General features: G+C 49.6%; 1 protein-coding gene across 5 annotated transcripts in view; it reads left to right on the forward strand.

Moving 5' to 3' along the window:
- WRNIP1 (WRN helicase interacting protein 1) overlaps nucleotides 1-21,853 on the forward strand; it is a 620,345-nt gene that overhangs the window by 472,366 nt on the left and 126,126 nt on the right. For 3 of the 5 annotated variants that reach the window (XM_069613530.1, XM_069613529.1, XM_069613528.1), the window contains one exon: nucleotides 14,450-14,605. In XM_069613530.1, the coding sequence (XP_069469631.1) occupies nucleotides 14,450-14,605 (156 nt within the window). The remainder of the gene's footprint in view (nucleotides 1-14,449; nucleotides 14,606-21,853) is intronic. The other 2 variants (XM_069613532.1, XM_069613531.1) reach the window with 1 other exon arrangement.

The raw sequence follows: 21,853 nt of genomic DNA on the forward strand, positions 1-21,853 counted from the left end.
CTACTGGCAGCCTTGTCCGAGACTTCTGTTTGTCTTTGCGTGTGGACCCTTGAAGTGTATTTGGCCACTGTCCGTCGAGGTGTTGGATCTGGCAGAGGTCTGTGTTGTGTTCGATCTTCGCTATGGTTATTGGGTTGGGACCCTTGGTTATTTCGCAAGTCTTTGCTTTGAAGCGATCACTCAGAGAACAGAAGCTTGAAAGATCTCGGATGACAGTTTGGAGCAAAGGCGTCTCACTAGGAGAGTGGTGGGCAGCGGCTTCTGGCTGGCTGACATTGCTGACGTCAAGATGTTGGCTTGGGTCCATCAACTCCTTATGGGTGAGGAAGTCATTTATCGACTTGGGAGAATGAGGATTGAGTTTGGGTAGTGGCTGTTGCCTTAAAGGTTCTTTCGGATCTGTGTCTTCCACAACAGGAGTTAGGCTTTTGTGTTGAAAAAACCCCTCAGTTGGTTTTTCGGATTTCTTTGGGGGTGCAAGTGGCTTGTACATAGGGGCCGGTTTGAGGCACACCTTCGGAGAAAAGGCCTTAGTCTTGCTTTCCGTTGTCAAGATGTTGCTGCTGTGTCATGATCTCTGCTTCCAAAAGGTCAGGGTTTTCCCAACTCCCTTGGAAGCATATCCATAACCCAGGTTCCGAGTGCCAACCAGTCCCATTTGGGACCTTTTGGACCCAGTCCTGGCGCCAGTGGCAACAGGCTCATAAATATGCCCAGTCCCACCGCTGGAAGCGCCGGGCTCATAATGCTTGGGTGGACTTACCTGCAGCAGACCATGCTGCTTACTTGCCTGCCAGTTGAGCCTCTGATCCTCTTCTGTTTGGAACTACTTTTCCTGTTGGGTGGGGCAGGAGCCACTCCCTAGATTCAGAACACTGGAACTCTTCTGGAAAGCAGGAACTCTTTTCTTACCTAGGCGTGGCTGTGGAAGGAGACACCTAAGCACTATAGGAGGCTATTTAAACCACACCCGATGGATGAATCTTGCTTTGCGTTATTCTGCATCCTCTGCAGCAGAACGCTCATCGTGTCTTCTGCATCTGATCCTGGGCCTAAGGGAAAAGGCTTACCATCCTGAATCCAGTCTTCAGCAACACCTGTAATGACAAGGAAGAACAGGTTAGCATTACGGTCTTCAGTGACAGCTCTTCACTTACCTGGTCCATCGGCTGTCACCAACGCCTCGCGCTGCATTCCGGCATCTGAAAGACAAAAGCTTACCAACTCTTCGCACGCTCCGGAGACCTTCGGCGCTGCATCCCGCATCTGAAAGACAAAACAAGGTGCGTTTAAAGACATTGGGGAACTTTAATACTCACGTGCCATTACTCCTTTCCACATCTAACCCAGTGGGTATTCCGGCACCCTGCAGCCGCTCCGAACTTGTACCTGCAAAATAAAAAGACAGTTAGAGCGCATCGTGAAGCAAGCAACAAGCGCTTACTTACGTGCTTCCAGGCGCTTCTATTCATCACACGGGCTCCATTTTCAACTCACTTCAGCCCGTCATCCGCCATCGCCGGAACCCTGCAAAACAAGAGACATCATTACTAAAGACTTTAAAGACATTAGAATTACTCGAAACTTACCGTTCGTGCAGTAAACGACGGACAGCAGTCCTCTGAAGTCAAGGGGCCTGCTCCCCTTATCCAGTGAAGAAACTGGTTACAGCACCCAGCCCCGAGGCAGATGGAGAGCACGGCGTTCACTTACCAAAGGTGAGAGCGTTAACCTTCGGGGTTCTACAGGAGAAGAGAAAGGGAAGAAGAGAGAGACATTCAATAACCCAGTTCCTTAATCCCATATTTTCTATCTGCAGACATCTTACCCTTCGAGTCAGACATACAGTGCACAGAGGTCCAGCCCAAAGAGCCAGCCGTGTGTTACACATCACCTTTGAAGATACGGTATACGCCCAGTCAAGACCGGCGCCTCTACGGGAATCAGGTGAGCGTTACAGAACGCAAAGCCTACCACAAAACTGCCGTCCAGGCGCTATGGAAACCTCGGATACCGACCAGCTAGCCCAGTTACTTGGGGAACTAAGGGCAGAAGTGCATGCAGCCCGTCAGGAAACGAACGCTCTAAGAAGGGAACTGATTATTTCCAAGGAGCGAACAGATGATCTCGCTAGACAATTGCTACAGTCACAAGCCGGACAGACCCCGTTACCCGCATCTGGGGGAAATCTTCCTTCTACATCCTCTATGAATCCAGTGCAGATCAACCTACCTGGGAATGTACCTCTGGTTCCGCCCGAACGATTTTCTGGTGACCCAAAGAGGTTTGCAATATTTATCAATCAGTGCCGGTTGCATTTCTTATGCCGGCCAGCAGCCTTTCCAACTGATCAAGCTAAAGTAGCTTTCGTGCTTTCGTACCTTAGTGGCAATGCGGCAGACTGGTCGATCCCTCTAGTAAATCAAGATGATCCGGTCCTCCATGATTTTCAAGCTTTTCAGCTCAGTATGGAAAAACTGTTCGCAAGACATTCACAGGGGCAGGCCTTGGACAATGAGCTTCTTTCGTTGCGACAAGGTAATCAAGACCTTTTGGCTTATATTGCGTCTTTCAACAGACTGATAGTGGAAACTCAATGGCCTGAGGACAAAAGGATTACGCTGTTTTATAGAGGTCTACGTGGAGAGCTCAAAGATGTGTTAGCCCAAGTAGTGAATCCACCACAAGATTGTTCGGACTATATAGACTTAGTCGTTCAAATAGATCACAGACTGCAGAACAGGAAGGCCGATCGTTCCAAGTTTGATGCTCGAGTATTTTCCAAACCGCCAACTCCTTCCAAAGGAGTAGACTCCGGGGAACCCATGCAAATAGGGGGTCTGAAAGGTCCTCTAACACAAAAGGAGCGGTAAAGGAGAAAACAGTTGCAATTATGCCTCTATTGCGGAAACTCAGAGCACTTTCTTCGAGACTGTCCGGTAAAACCTGCCAAGAAGGCAGCAGGAGCTGCAGTTACCAAAGTTACAAACTCTGAGCAGGGAAACGACCTCGCCCGACAAGAATAGAGGTCCTCTTGCCGAGCGTGAAAACCAGTTCCGTGACCTCGCATTTCGTGATACCTATGGTCCTCATTAGCCCTGATAATCCGGATCGATTACATGCAATTGAAGCTTACGTCGACAGCGGTGCCATCGGCAATTATGTGGATCATGAAATGGTTTTGAGGATGAATCTAACTCTTTGTCCCAAGACTGTAAAGGACGTCATTACTACGGTGGGTGGAGATAGCCTCCGGGCCAGTAACGCATACCACTCAAGAAGTGACGCTAGTAAGTCAAGATGGACACCATGAGAAGATCGTGTTCGATGTGATCAAGGCCCCTCAGTTTCAGATTATTCTAGGAATACCTTGGTTAGAGAAACACAATCCTCTGATCGATTGGCGAGCAAGAACGGTCCAGTTTCCAGAATGTGTCTCTACTTGTCACCCTCCACCTGGTGTTGCACTGGCAGCAATTTCTTCAGAGACTCCCCAGTTACCTCCCGAATACCTAGAATACCAAGATGTTTTCCGGAAGGATCAGGCTAACTCTCTACCTCCTCATAGGTCTTATGACTGCCAGATAGACCTGATACCTGGATCTACTCCTCCTTGTAGTAGAATGTATGCCCTCACCGAGCCTGAGAACCTTCACCTTCGACAATACCTGGATCAATACCTGGCAAATGGGTTTATTCGTCCTTCCAAGTCCCCTGCTTCTTCAGCTTTGTTCTTCGTTCCAAAAAAGGAAGGAGACCTTAGAACTTGTATAGATTATCGCTCCCTGAACCAGATCACCGTTAAGAATAGATATCCGTTACCTTTGATCCCTGAACTCCTGGACCAAGTCAGAAAAGCATGCATATATACAAAGCTGGATCTTTGGTACGAGTAAAAGAGGGCGATGAATGGAAGACGGCCTTCCGCACCAAGTATGGGCTATTTGAATATCAGGTCATGCCCTTCGGACTTTGCAATGCCCCGGCCGCCTTTCAATATTTTATGAACGATGTCCTCAGAGAGCTCATAGATGTGTGTGTTGTTGTTTACATTGACGACATCCTCGTTTATTCTTCATCGGAATCTGAACATCGGAAACACGTGAAAATGGTCCTCGAAAGATTGCGTCAACACAAACTTTTCGCTAAGTTGGAAAAATGTGTTTTCAACGTGACTGAAGTTGAATTCTTGGGATTCATATTATCACCTGGCGGAGTGCGTATGGATTCAAAGAAGGTCGATGCAGTTCTCAAATGGCCATCACCATCCTCCGTAAAAGGTGTGCAAAGCATGTTAGGCTTCGCTAACTTTTACCGCAGATTTATCCCCGAATTCTCTCGAATAGTCCAGCCCATCACTGCCTTGTTAAAGAAAAACAAACGTTTTGAATGGTCTACCGAGGCGGAACAATCTTTCCAGGATTTGAAGATTAAATTTATCTCTGCACCAATCTTAAAACACCCTCGCCCCGAACTCCCCTACATCGTGGAAACTGATGCTTCAAGCCTTGCCATGGGGGCAGTTCTATCACAAAAGGACCCGGTAACCAATCAGTTGCATCCCGTGGCATTTTGGTCCCGCAAATTCTCGCCTCCTGAAATCAATTACACAATTACTGACAAGGAACTTCTGGCTATCAAGTCTGCCTTTAAGGCTAGGCGGCATTATCTGCTGGGGGCCCGACACACCGTTACTGTGATTACGGATCACCGAAACCTGCAATATTTGAAAACCGCAAAAGCCCAATCCTCTAGACAACTCTGTAGGGCATTATTCTTTGCCGAGTTTGACTTCATAATTACCTATCGACCTGGTACAAAGAACGGTAAAGCTGATGCCCTTTCTCGGATGGGAGTGGAAGAACAGTTGATCAACCCTAAACCTGTACCAATCATTCCCGAACAAAGAATTCTGGGTGTAATCGCCACAGAATCCATAGAGGAAGTTAAGGATAAAGCCAGGCAACTTGTAACTCCAGCAGACATACCGAATTGGCATCTGCAGGGAAAGGACTTTGCAGTAAAGGACAACTTATTGTATTTCCAAGAACGATTATACCTACCCAGCACAGATTTACAGAAAAAATTAATCTCTTGTTATCACGATTCTTTAATGGAAGGATATCCCGGTATGGCCAAGACCTCAGAAAAGATCAAGCGCTACTTCTGGTGGCCGTCTTGGAAAAAAGATATCAGAGACTTTATAATGTCCTGTGGAGTATGCGCCCAAAACAAGAGTCAAAAGGAAAGACCAGCAGGCCTCTTACGCCCTATTGACATCCCACCTCGCCCTTGGCATACGCTTTCTATGGACTTCATCACCGATCTACCTCCATGCTCCGGATACAATACGATTCTAGTAATCGTGGACTTATTCTCCAAGATGGCGCATTTCATTCCGCTCAAAGGCTTGCCAACAGCAGCAACTCTGGCCCGAGAATTTCTCGAAAATATCGTCCGACTGCACGGTTTTCCTTCGGTTCTAATTTCGGATCGAGGTAGTCAATTTATTTCTCATTTTTGGCGAAGTTGCTGTCGGTAGGCTCAAATTGATGTGAGACTATCGACCAGTCACCACCCTCAGACCGACGGACAAACCGAGAGGACCAATCAAACTCTGGAACAGTATTTACGCTGCATGCTGCAACAAACTGAAAAAACTTGGAAAGACATCCTTTGGATAGCCGAATATGCCTACAATAACTCTGTCCATTCGGGAACTGGGAAAACCCCGTTTTTTCTTTTGTACGGCAGTCACCCTCGAACCTCGGAGTTGGATCCCCTCCAAGATCTTGAAACACCAGCAGTAGACTACCTGCATTCTACAATCACCCAAGCCTTTAAGGAAGCTGTTTCTCACCTTCAAAGGGCTAAAGAACAATACAAGAAAGGAGCAGATCAACATCGGAAGGAAGCCCCTCAATATCAAGTAGGGGATCAAGTCTGGTTATCCACCAAGTATCTACCTCTAAAAGGGCCACGCACATTCAACCCAAGATACCTTGGTCCCTATTCCATCACTACCATAGTAAACCCAGTAGCGGTCAAGTTGGACTTGCCCCCGCACATGAGGATACATCCGGTCTTCCACGTCTCTCTATTAAAACCCGTGCAACCTCAAACCCGACTAACTAAATCTCCAAAACCTATCCTAGTTGATGGAGAACTCGAGTTTGAAGTCAAAAGCATTCTGGACTCCAAGATCTCCAAATCTAAACTATTTTACCTAATTGACTGGAAAGGCTATGGCCCCCAAGAGAGAACCTGGGAACCTGCTGAATATGTCCACGCTCCTCGCCTAATCAAAAGATTTCACCGAACATTTCCTGACAAGCCAAAACCCCCGTAGAAGCACGGTTTGGGAGGGGCCTTGAGGGGGGGTACTGTCATGATCTCTGCTTCCAAAAGGTCAGGGTTTTCCCAACTCCCTTGGAAGCAGATCCATAACCCAGGTTCCGAGTGCCAACCAGTCCCAATTGGGACCTTTTGGACCCAGTCCTGGCGCCAGTGGCACCAGGCTCATAAATATGCCCAGTCCCAGCGCTGGAAGCGCCGGGCTCATAATGCTTGGGTGGACTTACCTGCAGCAGACCATGCTGCTTACTTGCCTGCCAGTTGAGCCTCTGATCCTCTTCTGTTTGGAACTACTTTTCCTTTTGGGTGGGGCAGGAGCCACTCCCTAGATTCAGAACACTGGAACTCTTCTGGAAAGCAGGAACTCTTTTCTTACCTAGGCGTGGCTGTGGAAGGAGACACCTAAGCACTACAGGAGGCTATTTAAACCACACCCGATGGATGAATCTTGCTTTGCGTTATTCTGCATCCTCTGCAGCAGAACGCTCATTGTGTCTTCTGCATCTGATCCTGGGCCTAAGGGAAAAGGCTTACCATCCTGAATCCAGTCTTCAGCAACACCTGTAATGACAAGGAAGAACAGGTTAGCATTACGGTCTTCAGTGACCGCTCTTCACTTACCTGGTCCATCGGCTGTCACCAACGCCTCGCGCTGCATTCCGGCATCTGAAAGACATAGGCTTACCTACTCTTCGTGCGCTCCGGAGGTCTTCACACTGCATTCCGGCATCTGAAAGACAAAAGCTTACCAACTCTTCGCACGCTCCGGAGGCCTTCGGCGCTGCATCCCGCATCTGAAAGACAAAACAAGGTGCGTTTAAAGACATTGGGGAACTTTAATACTCACGTGCCATTACTCCTTTCCACATCTAACCCAGTGGGTATTCTGGCACCCTGCAGCCGCTCCGAACTTGTACCTGCAAAATAAAAAGACAGTTAGAGCGCATCGTGAAGCAGGCAACAAGCGCTTACTTACGTGCTTCCAGGCGCTTCTATTCATCACACGGGCTCCATTTTCAACTCACTTCAGCCCGTCATCCGCCATCGCCGGAACCCTGCAAAACAAGAGACGTCATTACTAAAGACTTTAAAGACATTAGAATTACTCGAAACTTACCGTTCGTGCAGTAAACGATGGACAGCAGTCCTCTGAAGTCAAGGGGCCTGCTCCCCTTATCCAGTGAAGAAACTGGTTACAGCACCCTGCCCCGAGGCAGATGGAGAGCACGGCGTTCACTTACCTAAGGTGAGAGCGTTAACCTTTGGGGTTCTACAGGAGAAGAGAAAGGGAAGAAGAGAGAGACGTTCAATAACCCAGTTCCTTAATCCCATATTTTCTATCTGCAGACATTTTACCCTTCGAGTCAGACATACAGTGCACAGAGGTCCAGCCCAAAGAGCCAGCCATGTGTTACACATCACCTTTGAAGATACGGTATACGCCCAGTCAAGACCGGCGCCTCTACGGGAATCAGGTGAGCGTTACATGCTGGCGACCACAGGAGCCATTTGTACTACTTTTTTTCTTCGGAGTCAGCCTTGCTACTTTTTTTCTTTAGCCGAGGGCATGTCGTTCATGCACATCACGTCATTATCCCTGGGTTTACGAGACGTTAATTGAGGTATGGTTGACGCTGAGCTGACAGAGCCCGCTGTTACGCTCACCTGGTTCCCACAGGCGTGTCGAGCGGAACTGGACAGCCACGGTCTCCACCAACGTGATGCGTAGTGCAGAGATGACTGACTGGACTGGCCCACCTAGCTTCGTCTGCTTGACCCGTAGAAGTAGTCTCCTAAAGGCGGAGAAAGCGAATTAGCCCCCCGTGGATTTGAGTAATAGCCCCTCACTGCGTCCCCATTTATCACCTCTGATATTCCCGTTCACAAAGCTCACCTTATAGTTTTGAATGATGAGCTCTCCATCCTGTGAGGAACACAGGGGCGCCTTGATGGCCAGTTACTTCAATGACCTGAGGATATTGGACGAGTTCTAGAAAAATGTTGGCTCCAAACCTCCTGGCGAAGCACCGTAAGTATAAAGTTCTTAAGAGTTCAAAAATGTCTGAATAATCACTCTTGTCCAATTCCTTTGTTTATCTTGTAGCTTAGACCCAAAAGAAGATCGTCCTGTGGCAGCTGAAAGCGTTCAGGTAAGAATCTGTGTTATCCCACACTGTCCGTTAAATGATGCCAAAGTTTAACTTGCTGCTTTCTCTTTTCTTACAGGTGCGGCGTAAGAAGATTTGGCGTGCTGGTGAATAATACCTCCGGCGGTAAAATCAGTTAAGTGTATGGTGGCAAGAGATTGTCCTTGTTTGTTTTCTTGTCCCCCTTAGGGGCCGGAATGCGGCAACATAATGATGGTGACAGCGCCGGATCGTAGAGATGCTGCGAAGAATGGCGAGTATGACGCGGTGCAGCTGCTGGCGATGCAACGTGTTTAAAATAAAGTCTGTTTCTGATTCAAAGGTGCGATGAATCCGGAATCAGGTAAGAAACCAAATAATGTTCTTGTTCTAACCTTTCTTCTTTCCCTTCTTTCTAGGCGCTCTGGACTCGAGGCGGCGTGGCAAGAGGCTGGGTGCTGGCTGCAGGCACGGTGAGCGTTACGCTGCAGGATGCAGAATAACACGAAGCATATGCTGCTCTTTGGGTGTGGTTTAAATAGCCTCCAAAGTAGTTCCAGGTAAGTATTCCTCCACAACCACACCGAGTAACAAAATAGTCCGTAGGTAAAGTAGTCCCTTCCAAGCCTCACATGGGCTTGGATCTCTTGCAGCATGGTCTGCATCAGGTAAGTTTTAACAAATGAGCCTGGCGCCATAGACGCCAGGACTGTACCCATAATGCCCTAACAGGGGTTGCTGGGCTTTCTCTGGGTAACATGATGCCTGCTTCCGGGGGTTGATGGACCTGGTCTGGATGCCTGGGGGTAAGCATCATGACACCCCCAGAGCGAGCAGAAGAGGTTTTTGGTCTTGTTCCACAATCAGACTGATGGACGTCTGCCCAGAGCTTTTCTTGTGCGTCTGTTTGAGAGCTTGAGTCCACCATTGTCCGTTGGTGTAAAGTTTTCCTGATGTTAGTGGAAGTCTCAGAGCAGTTGGATTGACACATGTGCGGCATGGTGGCTGGATCGTTTCTCCGTCTCTCCAGGGCATTGATGTAGCCTTCCAAATAAATGAGTTTAGAGTTCATCATTGCAAAGATGAATGTGTGATCTTTGAGAGAGTCGTTAATCGCTTCATATAACTTACAAAATGGTGATAGTGCAATAAGCACAGAGGACATGATGGACATGATATCAATTTTCTTGGAAGGAGAATCTTTCGGGTTGTTATAAGATGCATCACTTAGTCTTCTGTTTGAGGAAGATCTTGGTGGTGAAGTTGGCAGCCACTGCCACAGGGTTTGTTGGGAATTGTGATGAGGTACAGCAGACAAGGGATGTGTATCCACCAGAGCTTCTCGGTTTTGCTCCTTCCTTTTAGTTGGCCTTTGGGTGGAGCTAGTAGCAGGCGCCGGAGTAGTGATGGGGATGCTATCAATCTTCCTCTGGCCTTGATTTCGGATTGGTAAGGTTAAGGTGTCCTGAGGTCGAGAGGTGCTTTTGTGCACCAGACCTGTGGGTATTGCTGGCAGTCCTGCAGAGGCGGCCTGTACATGTGGTACAGGACTTCCGAGTGAATACGAGCTAGCTTGGCCAATAGGATGTGGCGATGAGTTTGCAAGAGAGAGCTCTGAATGTGGGACCAGTTTTGAGTTTGAAGGTGTTAATTGGGCCGTGCCCCCCTGTTTATTGGAAAGTAGGTAGTTGATCCAATGGCGCAAAGTTAGGAGCAGCTATTCCTTGCTCTTTTGCAGTTGGTAGAGGACCTTGGCCCGATGTGCTAGGTTCACTCGTTGAATGGGGTATTGTCGGAGTGATCAAGGGTTCAAGAAATGCTTCCAATAGGTCGGCATCCGAAACTTCACCTAGCCCATTTTGTTTTCTTTTAGCTTGCCTTTGAAAAAAATGTTTCAGAGAATTCTCTAGGAGCGTGCTTGTAGATGCATTTGGCAAGGGACCCTTTTTATTAGGCTTTTTTGTAGATGGTCTCTTGTTTGTAGTTGGCAGATCAAACTTTTTAGTAATTAGGCGGAAAGGAATGCCATGCGATTGACGAGTTGGAGGGCCACGCCTGGCTCCCTCTTTAATTTCTTCGTTCGGAGTATAGAGAACTTCTAGGTCCTCTGAGTTTGGTAAGGGATCATAAATGGCTGGATTGTGGCCAAGTGGCAAAGTGTCATCCTCGGTGTCTTCCTCGGGGACCGGACCTTGGCTTGAACCAGTATGTGTAGTCAAAACTGGGTGGCCAGGTTGTGTGGCAGGTGTAGATGCCGGTGGATAATGGATCTGGGCACTTATGATCACCAGTGCCGTTGCACTATCTTCGTTGGCTGCCAGAAGGCGCTGTGGGGTGGCTCCACTAGCTTCCAGCGAGTTTAAGATCGTGCCAGCCCCGCACTTGCTGGTTTGAAGGTCAGTGATCTGTTTACTGGGAGCTTAAATCCGAGCCAGCTCCTCTGACGACTCTCGCTCCTCCAAGGCTACGGCCCGAATGCCCACGTGGCCCGCCCACGGCCCCCCATCCCCTGGCATGGGTTACCCCCCCCCCTCCTTCATGGGACGGCTCCTCCATGCCTTCTATGAGGAGAGGTAGGGGCAGGGGCAAGGGTGCCGCAAGTCTGCTCTCTCCCAGAGCTTCCGGGTGCCTCGGACACTGCGGCGTCTCTCCATGGGCCCCCGCCGTCTGATCCAAGGTGCAGGCGACATCAGCTGGCAAGGTGAGTCCAGAGGATGGCTGAAACCAGCCCGTTGGGAGTTTTTTCTGTTTTTGTTTATGTATATGCGGTGTTTGTTTAGCAACCAGCGCCCTTTTAGAAGGTAGATTCTGCAACGTGCCTCCCGGCAGCTTTAGGGAGCCTGAAGCAGCTAAAGCGCCAACTTGGAGTTTAGTAGGGTTGTTTATGGGAGGTATCACTGCAGAAGCGTTTAGGGGGGCATTGTCAGTGCGAGAGCTTCGCTGCCTGAGTGGCTCCTCATCGAGGCAAGATGTGTTAAGTCGAGAGTCCAGGGGTTCGCTGCCATCCGCCCCAGCCGCCTTTGAACTGCCACAGACTGCCCACTCTCACACCACTCCGCTGCAGACCGTAGACTTTGTAGCAAAAGGCACCAAACGGTAGTCACAGTAGAAAGACTGAATGACTGAGAGGGACTGCCACAGACGGCCCACTCTCACACCTCTCCTCTGCAAACTGTAGACTTCGTAGCAAAAGGCGCCAAACAGAAGTCACAGTAGAAAGACAGAAGGATATTATTGCATGGCAATGTTTTTTTCGTTTTTTTCTTGGGAATCCTGGCAGTATTTGGAAACTGATGCATAGCTCCATTATCTGAGCTGCGGCATGAGGCACTGAAACCAGGGGCGTGAGGATAATGCGTAATCTTAATCAGTGCCCAGATGGCACAACCTCCCGAACCTATTCAGTCGCCCTTGTTGCATCACCCCGGGCATCTTGTGCGGAATCTTAACCACACGTTGGAATAATAAACCACTCTGGTTTATATTGGGAGTGCCATGGCATATGATTTCATAAATTCGATTGTCTTTGCTGGACATTTTGATGGGCGGTTATCTGCCACAGGGTCACGACATTATACCCTGGTGCGGTTTTTTGATACATAAGTTATTTCACCTTGCATACCTATATTGGTGTCGATTTATTCCGGGGGCTCAGGCTGGTTAAATTGGGCATACTTCTCCCGTGGCACGAGCATTTGCCTGCTTCTCAGCTAGACGTTTCTATTGGTCAAAGAATTTATATAAATAGCCACGTAATTGGTCGATGGGTATGATGGCTGACCTTGAAGTATTGAAATATTTGATTCGCTTTTAGCTGATCAGTCTGGGAGACTGTACACACTAAAGTACACCGCACCTATCTGCCCCATTTATTCCAACATTTCCTTTGTGCCAACCCACCTCCCAGAAACCTATTCAAATGGTCAGGTGTGCCCCCTGCAAATGTGGTCTCGGTGCAATGTGGCACTGTTGCACCGTTTGTTCCCAGTGCTAAAGCTCTGAGTCTTCTGCTTCCTATTCGTTGTGGCACCTTTTGGTTTTGGAAGCTACCACAAAAAGCTAAAATGATTGCTATAAGGATGCCCGGCCGAAAGGGGGGTTGCGAAGCAGAACGGCTGCCATGTCAGCTCAACGCTGTGCTATGGATTAACAGAACTACGAAATTCTCTTTATGTTCTTTATGAACCGGTGACTGCGTCTTTATTTTGTCCACATTGCGGATTCGTGTAGCTTTTTTGTCACATGTCAACCAGGGGCCCCAATCGTTTCCTCGTCTGTTACCCTTGCAGAGTGTGAGATGCTCCGGGCAGGCATGGGTCGCTCCCCGTTCCCTCACTTATGTGCTTTGAAACAGAACACTGCAATCGTGCACTTTGTGCATAACTTAGTTCTACAAGGATTTATTCATTTGTCTGGGTGGTTTAGTTTGTATTTTTCACAACCAGAGCTGAGAAACTACGTGGTGAGTTGACCTAAATCTCTGACTGGGCTCAAATCAGATCTTCTCCACTTAACTATGCTATGTGACCAAGGCAAAGTTGTTCTTAATTTACCTTATCTTTCAAAATTGAGTCCATAGAATGTATTCACCATTTTGTACTCCTGAACCGGTGTAGATATGCATGATGTTCATATTCTGCCATCTGGCGGTAGGTCTGTAGTACTAAAAGTTGTTCACTTCCATGGTAAACAGAAGCCTGCGCAGTACATGCCCCACTTACTCCATCTACACCCTTACATGGTTTCATTTCTGCCATTCGTGCTGTAATATGACGTGAGCAGAATATTAAACTAGCGCGACGCTGAAGAAAAGACATCGAAGTTCATAGACTTTGAAGTTGTGCCAAATAAACACTGACCAATTTAGCTTCTACCCCTGCCCATCCACCAACTAAGCGTCTACGTCTGCTAGTCCCCTTAGCCTCTTCCCCCACCCACTTGCCTTACTTCGCCCCAACCTCTGACTGCACCCACCCTATGCCCATCCCCACCAGCGCACCCCTAAAATCACCATGCTTTCTTTAAACGTTTTCAACATGCCTGAAAGTTAGTAGTTGGCGGACACACAACCTTGATAATACGCATAGTAAAGACTTCCGTGAGAGGTCATTCTACTTGTCTAGCACTAATGTTGTGTCTCCAAACATTAACTTGCAGACGTGTCTGAAAAACCGTGGGGAATGGGAGAGCCCAGGTATTTGCTGCATTCTTATCCCTGCTCCGTGCTCCCCTTATCTCTCCTCTCTTTCTACACTCCTTCCTGCTCCCTTCTTCGTTCTGCTGATCTTTTCCTTCTCACCGACCCTCCTTCCCCATGTGCCTCCTCCCGTTTCCGCTCCTTTCAGCTCCTAGCCCCCTTGCACTGGAACGCCTTACCTCTCTCAATCCGCTCTATACCTACCTTTTCCTCCTTGCGTGCTTCCCTGAAATCTCTCCTTCTCCATTCCCCACCCTCCTAACTTTCCCACCTCCCATTTTCTCTCCTTCCCTCACATCTTCCCTATGTACCTCTCCCTACCCACCTCCTTACCCTCCTTCATCTTCACCCTTATACCTTTTCTGTTTCCCTCCTCCTTCCCTTCCTCACCCCTTCCCTCTTCCCTCGCAGATTAATTGCTCTACTTACTGTTGTATTGGTTTGATTCATGATTGTAAATTGCTTCTACTGTTAAAAATTTCTGTTTTGTTATAATGTTAAGCGCTTTGGAATAAAGCGCTATATAAACAGAATAAATACAAATATATATTTTCGCAGCTAAATGAAAAATGCAATATACTGCAAATACTGAAACTACTAACTCTGCCAACCCCGGTTTCTTTATTATTTATATTTTGACTCTTGTTATCTTCTTCAAGGCAGTTGCTGTGATTTTCTTTCCATTGTGCTATCGGAATCCCCTAAATGCACAAACCTGTTGAGTATCTTTTTCAGCCGCACATTCAGTAACAGATTATTTGTTTATTTCAAGGTGAAGAACATTACAACTGCATCTCTGCACTTCATAAATCTATGCGAGGCTCCGATGCAAATGCTTCTCTTTATTGGCTGGCCAGAATGCTTGAAGGCGGTGAAGATCCACTCTATGTTGCAAGACGGCTTGTGAGATTTGCAAGCGAAGATGTAGGTAGGCAAAGATCTGCATTTAGTAGCCTAGTCTTTCCCTTCAAGACTCTATTCTACCGATCTGGTATGGAACACTGTTGTCATTGCACAAGTATATTTGTAGCGATATTATTTCTCAACACTTTTTTTCTGCTTTGTATTGTAGAAGTTCATAAGGTGATGTCTCACTAAGTCTGTTCCAAAATACGTTCACTGTAACAAATTGATTTAATGCTTGATTACTCTGTTTTATTGCCTGTTTCCACTAAATTCATTTTTAGACAGCTGTGGCCCTACCCAAGAGGGTCTTAGAGCACTTTACAAAGGGGAGGCCAAAAAGGTTACAATGTTGATCAGAGAGGAGAGGAAGATCAGGGCAGGTAAATGATAGTTTGGGAGGAGGTCTGGCAGGATTAGGCTTGGCAAAAAGGTGTTGTGAGCTATTGCAAATGCAAAAAAAGTAGACCATAGAGATTTTCGAAACCCTTTGCATTAGAAAGTCTTGTATTAAAGACGCACAGAGAAGCTCGAGCAGCACTTTAAAAGAATCAGACCATGATTAAAGAAACTTCCTGTAACCCCAGCACTCCTTGGTACAAAATAGCAGACCTCTGACCCAGGTCATGTGACCAAGCTCCACCAATGTCCATGTCTTGGTACTCATAAACTCTGATTGCCCTTCCCCTTCCTTTTTCTTTTGCTGTGAGAAACGGACACTCGAAGGAACAGAACAATGATAGATAAACTTGAGCAACCAACTCATCGGACTCCCTTTTCCGCACTGTCGTGTCCAGCAAGGACCGTTAATGCAGCGTGACGAGGATTCTCGTCCCGCGACCTTGGACAAATGGGAATGCTCGCACAATGGGTTTTGCTGCGTTCACGGAATGGGAGAAAGTGAATAAAGTAATACGCACTTCTGTGTCTGTTTCCCTCATTTTGGCGCGTTCCCATGCAGCAAAAGCATTGACCCACATAAAAGGGGGGGGACACACAATATCTGGTGACACGGATGGGATTTTGATACATCTTCCCCCACAGAAATATCACTGGTGAGCACCACATTCTCTGGAGTTGCAAGTCTGGAATATTACTGATTGCTGCCAAAACGTCAGAGTGAAGGGAGAGAAAGTCAGAGGCAAGCAGATGAAGCATCTGATGACGAAGGGCCCAGTGCAACTGCATTTCGCCGGCCCAGCCCTTTTGATATAGGTGATCTTTTTACAAATCTTTTTAAAAAAAGGTTTTTTAAAAAGATTTATCGTTCAATTTTACAAACCTCTATCTTTCCACCCAGAAACAACAAAAACAAGTGGACTCCTGCATTCCCATGGCATCACAACCTTTCGAGGAGATTGGGTCCTCTGACGTATTCCATATCAATGACAAGTAATGTCCACAGCTGTGCTGCTTCGGAAAATCTTTGGCGCCTGCGTCGATGCGCCGTCCCCGAGGACCTCCTCCGACGGCTGACGTCACCTGATGTGATAAGTAGGACGCACGACACCCATAGCCTCAGTTCCATTTTTTTCCGCGAACGTGTTCGCTTCGTGAATCTCGGTACGCCTCGACTCGTTGGAGTTTGCTGTTTTCTATTCTCGGTTCGTTGAACCTGTTCGGTTTGTTGTGAAGACCTGTTCGTGGCGATGTCTTTCTCATCTTCGACCCCGCGTCCGGGCTTCAAGAACTGCGGGGACTGTGGGTCCAAGATGTCGGTCACAGACTCGCACAATGCCTGCCTCTGATGCCTCGGGGAGGCCCACGATACGGACGACTGTGTCGACTGCCAGTCGCTCACTGCAAAGGCCTTACAGGAACGCAAGAAGAAGCTGTCGGTAGGCAGGGTGTCTAAGTCCCGGAAGTCGAGGTCTGCGGGGCTTTCGACCGATGACTCGAGGGGTGACTCTCCGCGTCATCGTCGGAAGTCCAGTGGGTCTCCTTCCAGGAGTCGGTCTCGCCACTCCTCCGCCTCTTCTAGGCATTCCAGGAAGCGCCGGCATAGGTCGCCTTCCCCGTCCTCTGCCGAGGACTCCGCCCGTCAGCGGGTCGCTTATCCCTCCATGCAAGCGACACCGGAGGAATGGGCTTCCTTTGGGAAGCAGATGCTAGCGATTCTGGAATCGCAGGGCACCGGTCCGTCCGCGCCTCCGAGTGGGGTCGGTCGGCACCGGTTGAGAGACACCGCCGTACGCCTTCGGGCTCGGGTGGTCGGCACGGCTCGCGGGAGAGGTCCCGCTCGGACAAGGGTAGCCGTTCTCGCCATGCCCGTTCCAGGTGCCGGTCCTCGACGCACTCGATCCTGTGCCGTCTTCGAAGAAGACGTCGACGCCTGTGGCGCCAAGATCGTCGGCAATTTCTCCCGAGGCTCCGCCTCCGAGGGGGTCGTCGACGCCGTCGGCGACCAGGTTGTCGAGAGACACGCTCGGAGCTCCGGCTTCGAGGACTGTGTCGACGCCGCAGATGCTGGAGGCGTTGCAGCTGACCCCGATTCGCTCGACATCGACGCCTTTTCTGTCGACGCCAGCGCCGACTCGTTCGGCGCCCTCGACGCCTTTCGAGGCGCTGGTGTCGGAGGGGCCCCGTGGCACAGGGTTTGCCCCTAGAAAGGCTATGGCTAAGGTCCGGCACTGCTTTGGTCCGCAGAGGTCTTCCTCTCCCCGCCTGGAGTACATTTCAGAGGGTGATGAAGGCTCTGATGGCGGCCTGGTTCCGGTTTCGGTTCCAGATGACCTTATCTCGGGTCATAGCCAGTTTGATGACCTGAGGCAGTCGCTGTATGATGCCAGTGGTCTGGACACCTCTCCGGAGGTGGAGTTTTGTCGGCCGGAGCCTGGCACTCATGCCGATTCGTCATATCGGCGCCTTATGTCTCGGGTTACCGAGTTCTTGGGTTGGTCAGCTCCCCTGGGGGAGTTCGTTCGGGATGATCTCACGGACATCCTTGATCTCGGTCCACCCACTGACCCGGTCTTGCCTTTTCATATGGCTCTGCAGAGAAGGGTGGCGGCGGCTTGGACTGCTCCGGAGAGTCTTCCGGCAGTGGGCAAGTCTTTGTCGCGAAAATACCATCCAGCCAGTAGCGACCCCTGCTACTTGTCTAGGCACCCCACCCCGGAGAGTTTGGTGGTGCAGGCGGCTACGGCCCCGGCAAAGCAGGCGTCGTATCCTACCATCCCTCCAGATAGGGACGACAAACGTTTTGACAGCTGGGCGAAGAAAGTGTTTTCTTCGGGGGGGTATGGCGCTTCAGGCGGCCAACTCGATAAGTGCCTTGTCTCGTTTCACACACACTCTGTGGAACTGTGTTGCATTAGCGGCTGATCATATTCCCGAAGGGGACGAACGGGATGGTTTCCTTGCTATGGTTCAGGATGGCAATGATGCTATGTGTGAGGCCGTTCAGTCGGGTTTGTACTTGGCGGATTGTGTCAGCCGGTCCATGGCAGCGAGCACCGTAATGCGCAGGTTTGCGTGGTTGCGGAAGTCTGGGTTCGCTCCTGATGTGCAGTCCCGGCACCTCAACATGCCTTTTGATGGTGGACACCTTTTTGGCAGCAAGGCTGACGAGAGCCTTGAGAGGTTGCAGACCTCCAAAGCTGCAGCGAAATCGTTGGGCGCTGCAGTTCGCCAACCTCCGCCTTTTCGTCCTAGGGGACAGCAATGGAGGGGAGGTTCCTTTCGCTATTACTCGTCCTTCAGTAAAGCGAGGGGAGCTACCAGTCAAAGAGGCCATCGTAAGAGTGCCAGAGGTGGAAACAAAGGTACTCGAGGTGCCAAGGCCGCTAGGGCAGTTGCCTCTTTGCCCTCAGGCAACGCCGCAGCCGCTACCATTCAGTCATGAGGCCAGGTCCAATGGTTTGCCGGTTGGGGGAAGGCTGGTGCAGCATCTTGTAGAGTGGCAAGCCATTACTTTGGATGTGTGGGTTCTGGAGATCATAACCCACGGCTATGGTCTTCCTTTTCGGCAGAGGCCTCACGACAATCCACCAGGGAACCTGTCTTTGAAGAGTCCGGATCCGCTCGTTGCGCAGGAAATTCAAGCCCTGCTGGAGAAAGGCGCCATAGAACTGGTGCCTGTAGCGGAGAGGAACAAGGGATGGTATTCCCCTTATTTTTTGATTTCGAAGAAAGACGGGGGATTGAGACCCATCGTGGACTTGCGCGGTTTCAACAAGCTCCTCAGGAAGGACAAGTTCAAGATGGTAACTCTTTCTCAAGTCCTCCAGGCCCTTCAACTTCAAGACTGGTTGGTGTCTCTCGACCTCAAGGATGCTTACTTCCATGTGCCGATCCATCCCAAGCACAAGAAGTACCTGAGGTTCGCGGTTGGCGACTCGCATTTTCAGTTTCTGGTCCTGCCGTTCGGATTGACCTCCGCCCGAGGGTTTTCACCAAACTCGTGGTGGTGGCAGCGCATCTCAGGAAAGGGGGGATTCACGTCTACCCCTACCTGGACGATTGGTTGATCAGGGGGAGCTCTCCCGAGCAAGTCCTGGATCATCTGTCCGTCACCTGCCACTCCCTTCACAGGCTGGGCTTCTCCCTCAAATTAAAGAAGTCCCATTTGACACCAACGCAGCGGCTCCAGTACATCGGAGCAGTGCTCGACATGTCCCTGGGGCAGTGTTTTCCTCCTCAGGTGAGGGCTCTTCACATTCAGCAGATGGTGCACAGGTTTCAGCTTGCCCAGAATCTCCCAGCGTCCGAATTCTTGAGACTGCTCGGCCTCATGGCATCCTGCATTATTCTGGTGCCGGAGGCTCGTCTGTGGATGAGATCTTTGCAGTGGGCAGGCTGTCGGACCCTGTTCAGGTGCCGCCCTCGGTAGCCCGGGACCTTCTGTGGTGGGCCGTCGAGGGCAATCTGATGAAGGGGGCCCCATTTTGGCTGCCCTGGCCGGAGGTGACGATCGTGACGGACGCATCCCTCACGGGCTGGGGAGCTCATGCCAACGAGTTGACAGCGGTCGTTGGTCTCCGTCGGAGTCCAGACTCCATATCAATCTGTTGGAGCTGAGGGCCGTCAGGCTAGCCCTGAAGGCTTTTCTGCCGACTGTGCGTGGAAAGAGTATCCTGATTCTAACGGACAACACGGTGGCCATGCACTACCTCAACAAAAAGGGGTGGGGGCAAGGTCACTTCCACTGTGCAGGGAGGCGATGCAGCTCGAGTTCTGGGCCATCCAGCAGGAAGTTTCGATCTCGGCGGTTCATCTGGCCGGAGACGACAAAGAGAGGGCGGACGCTCTGAGCAGGCAGAGCAGGATCTCTCACGAGTGGGAGCTGGCTCAGGAGATTCTCCTGGAGATCTTCGCCCTTTGGGGGACCCGTCAAGTGGATCTCTTCGCCTCCAGTGTCAACCGGAAGTGCAAAAGGTTTTGCTCGCAGGAATTTCCTCCAAAAGGAGCCTTAGGAGAAGCGTTCGTGGTGGAGTGGTCGTTCCCACTGCTGTATGCGTTTCCTCCAGTCCCCGTCATCCCGCAAGTGCTGCGGAGGTTACCGAGGTTCGGTTCCCGGATGATCCTCATTGCTCCGGCATGGGCCCGGAGGACGTGGTACCCGGACCTTCTAGATTTGTCCATCTGCCCTCCATGTCATCTTCCCTACCGAGACGATCTGCTCTCACGGGGGGGGGGTCAGGTTCTCCATCCAGAGGTCAGTTCCCTCAATCTTCACGCTTGGCTTCTGAAAGGTTGAGGTATAAGGATTGGGACCTTCCTGAAGACGTGATGGAGGTGTTGCTCTCGGCCAGGCGGCCGGCAACAAAGTCTCTGTACCGTTGCCGTTGGAGAAAGTTCTGCGACTGGTGCAGAGTTCAGAATGTGGATCCTTTTGAATGTGACATTCCCATGGTTTTGTCTTTTTTGCTTTCTTTGGCCCACAGGGGCTTGCAAGTGGGGACCATTAATCGTTACCTGGCGGCGCTGTCCATATTTAAGCGCTTGTCTGAAGAGTGTTCCTATTTCACAATTCCTTTAATTTTGCAGTTTCTGAAAGGGCTCACTAATGTGTTCCCTCCGTCACCTTTTCTGTTGCCAGGCTGGGATTTGAACCTTGTTCTTAAGTTTCTTATGGGTGCGCCGTTTGAGCCTTTACATTCTTGCCGCTTGAGGCTGTTAACTCTGAAGACTGTGTTTTTGGTTGCGGTTACTTCCGCTCGCAGAGTGAGTGAGTTACAGGCACTTTCAGTTAAGCCACCCTTCACTGTGTTTCACAAGGACAGGGTTGTCCTTAGAGTTCGTCCTTCTTTTCTTCCGAAGGTGGTTTCGGAATTTCATTTGTGCCAGAAGGTTGTTCTTCGGGCGTTCTATCCTCCTCCACATCCTGGTAAGTGTTAGGCAGAAACCTGTGCAGTTCCCTTAGGGACCACTGCAAAAGATTTAAGACTAGAGGTGTTGGCAGTAAACCCACTTGGTAGCAGTCTGTACCACCCAGATTTACCTGGTAGCTGTGGCTGAGCAGTCAGACTTCCCTCAAGAAGAGTTATGCAGTATGCAAAGTATACTCAATAGGCACTCGGATACAATAATACAAGCAAACACTGACCCGAGCTTTGGCATCAAAGTATATAATTATTTATTTAAAAACACACAGTTGAAACACTCCAGCACTCTTATTGTGAAATATTCTAAACACAGTTACTGTTATAATATATACACCCCTTTTTCCCTATTAGAAAATCACAGTAAAACACCACTTATATTCATACAGAGGTGAGCGCTTAACTAGATTGCACTCTAATCAAGTTTGTGAAAAAGGGAGGGAAAAAGACAGAATATGAAGAGGTACACCACTCTACGATTCCAGAACACTGTTAGCAAGGCAGAGAGCAAAAGGTCACTGGTGAGCTAAAGTCCAAAGGCTGGGCCCACTCTTAGAGAGAGCAGAGCACAAATGCGCCCAAGATCACACAGTTACACTAGGCTTAGAAAGTCTTGCAGAGGGTTCAGAAAAGCGTTGAGAGAGGCTTAGAAAAGTTTAGCCAAGGTGTCCCAGGCTAACCCAGGTTCGAAAGCCGGGGGTTAAATCTACCCCGTACAGTCGGTAGCAAGGGAAGCCAGGCGGGACACGGTATCTTAAGTGGGAAGGATCCTCCAGCGGTGGCAGTTGTTCCTGGTAGTGGGTGCAAGTTGCGTCCTCGTCCAGGGGAAGAGAAGATCTCGACTTGGAGGAAAGATGAAGGTCGTTGCACTACCAGGGCAGAAACCAGCCGCATAGTTTTCCGGTTAAAGGTGGTATCTTTGTCTCGCGGTCGTGGTAAAACGTGGTATC

This window comes from Ambystoma mexicanum, chromosome 5p, assembly GCF_040938575.1.
Source record: "Ambystoma mexicanum isolate Mex_15411 chromosome 5p, UKY_AmexF1_1, whole genome shotgun sequence".
Lineage (NCBI taxonomy): Eukaryota > Metazoa > Chordata > Amphibia > Caudata > Ambystomatidae > Ambystoma > Ambystoma mexicanum.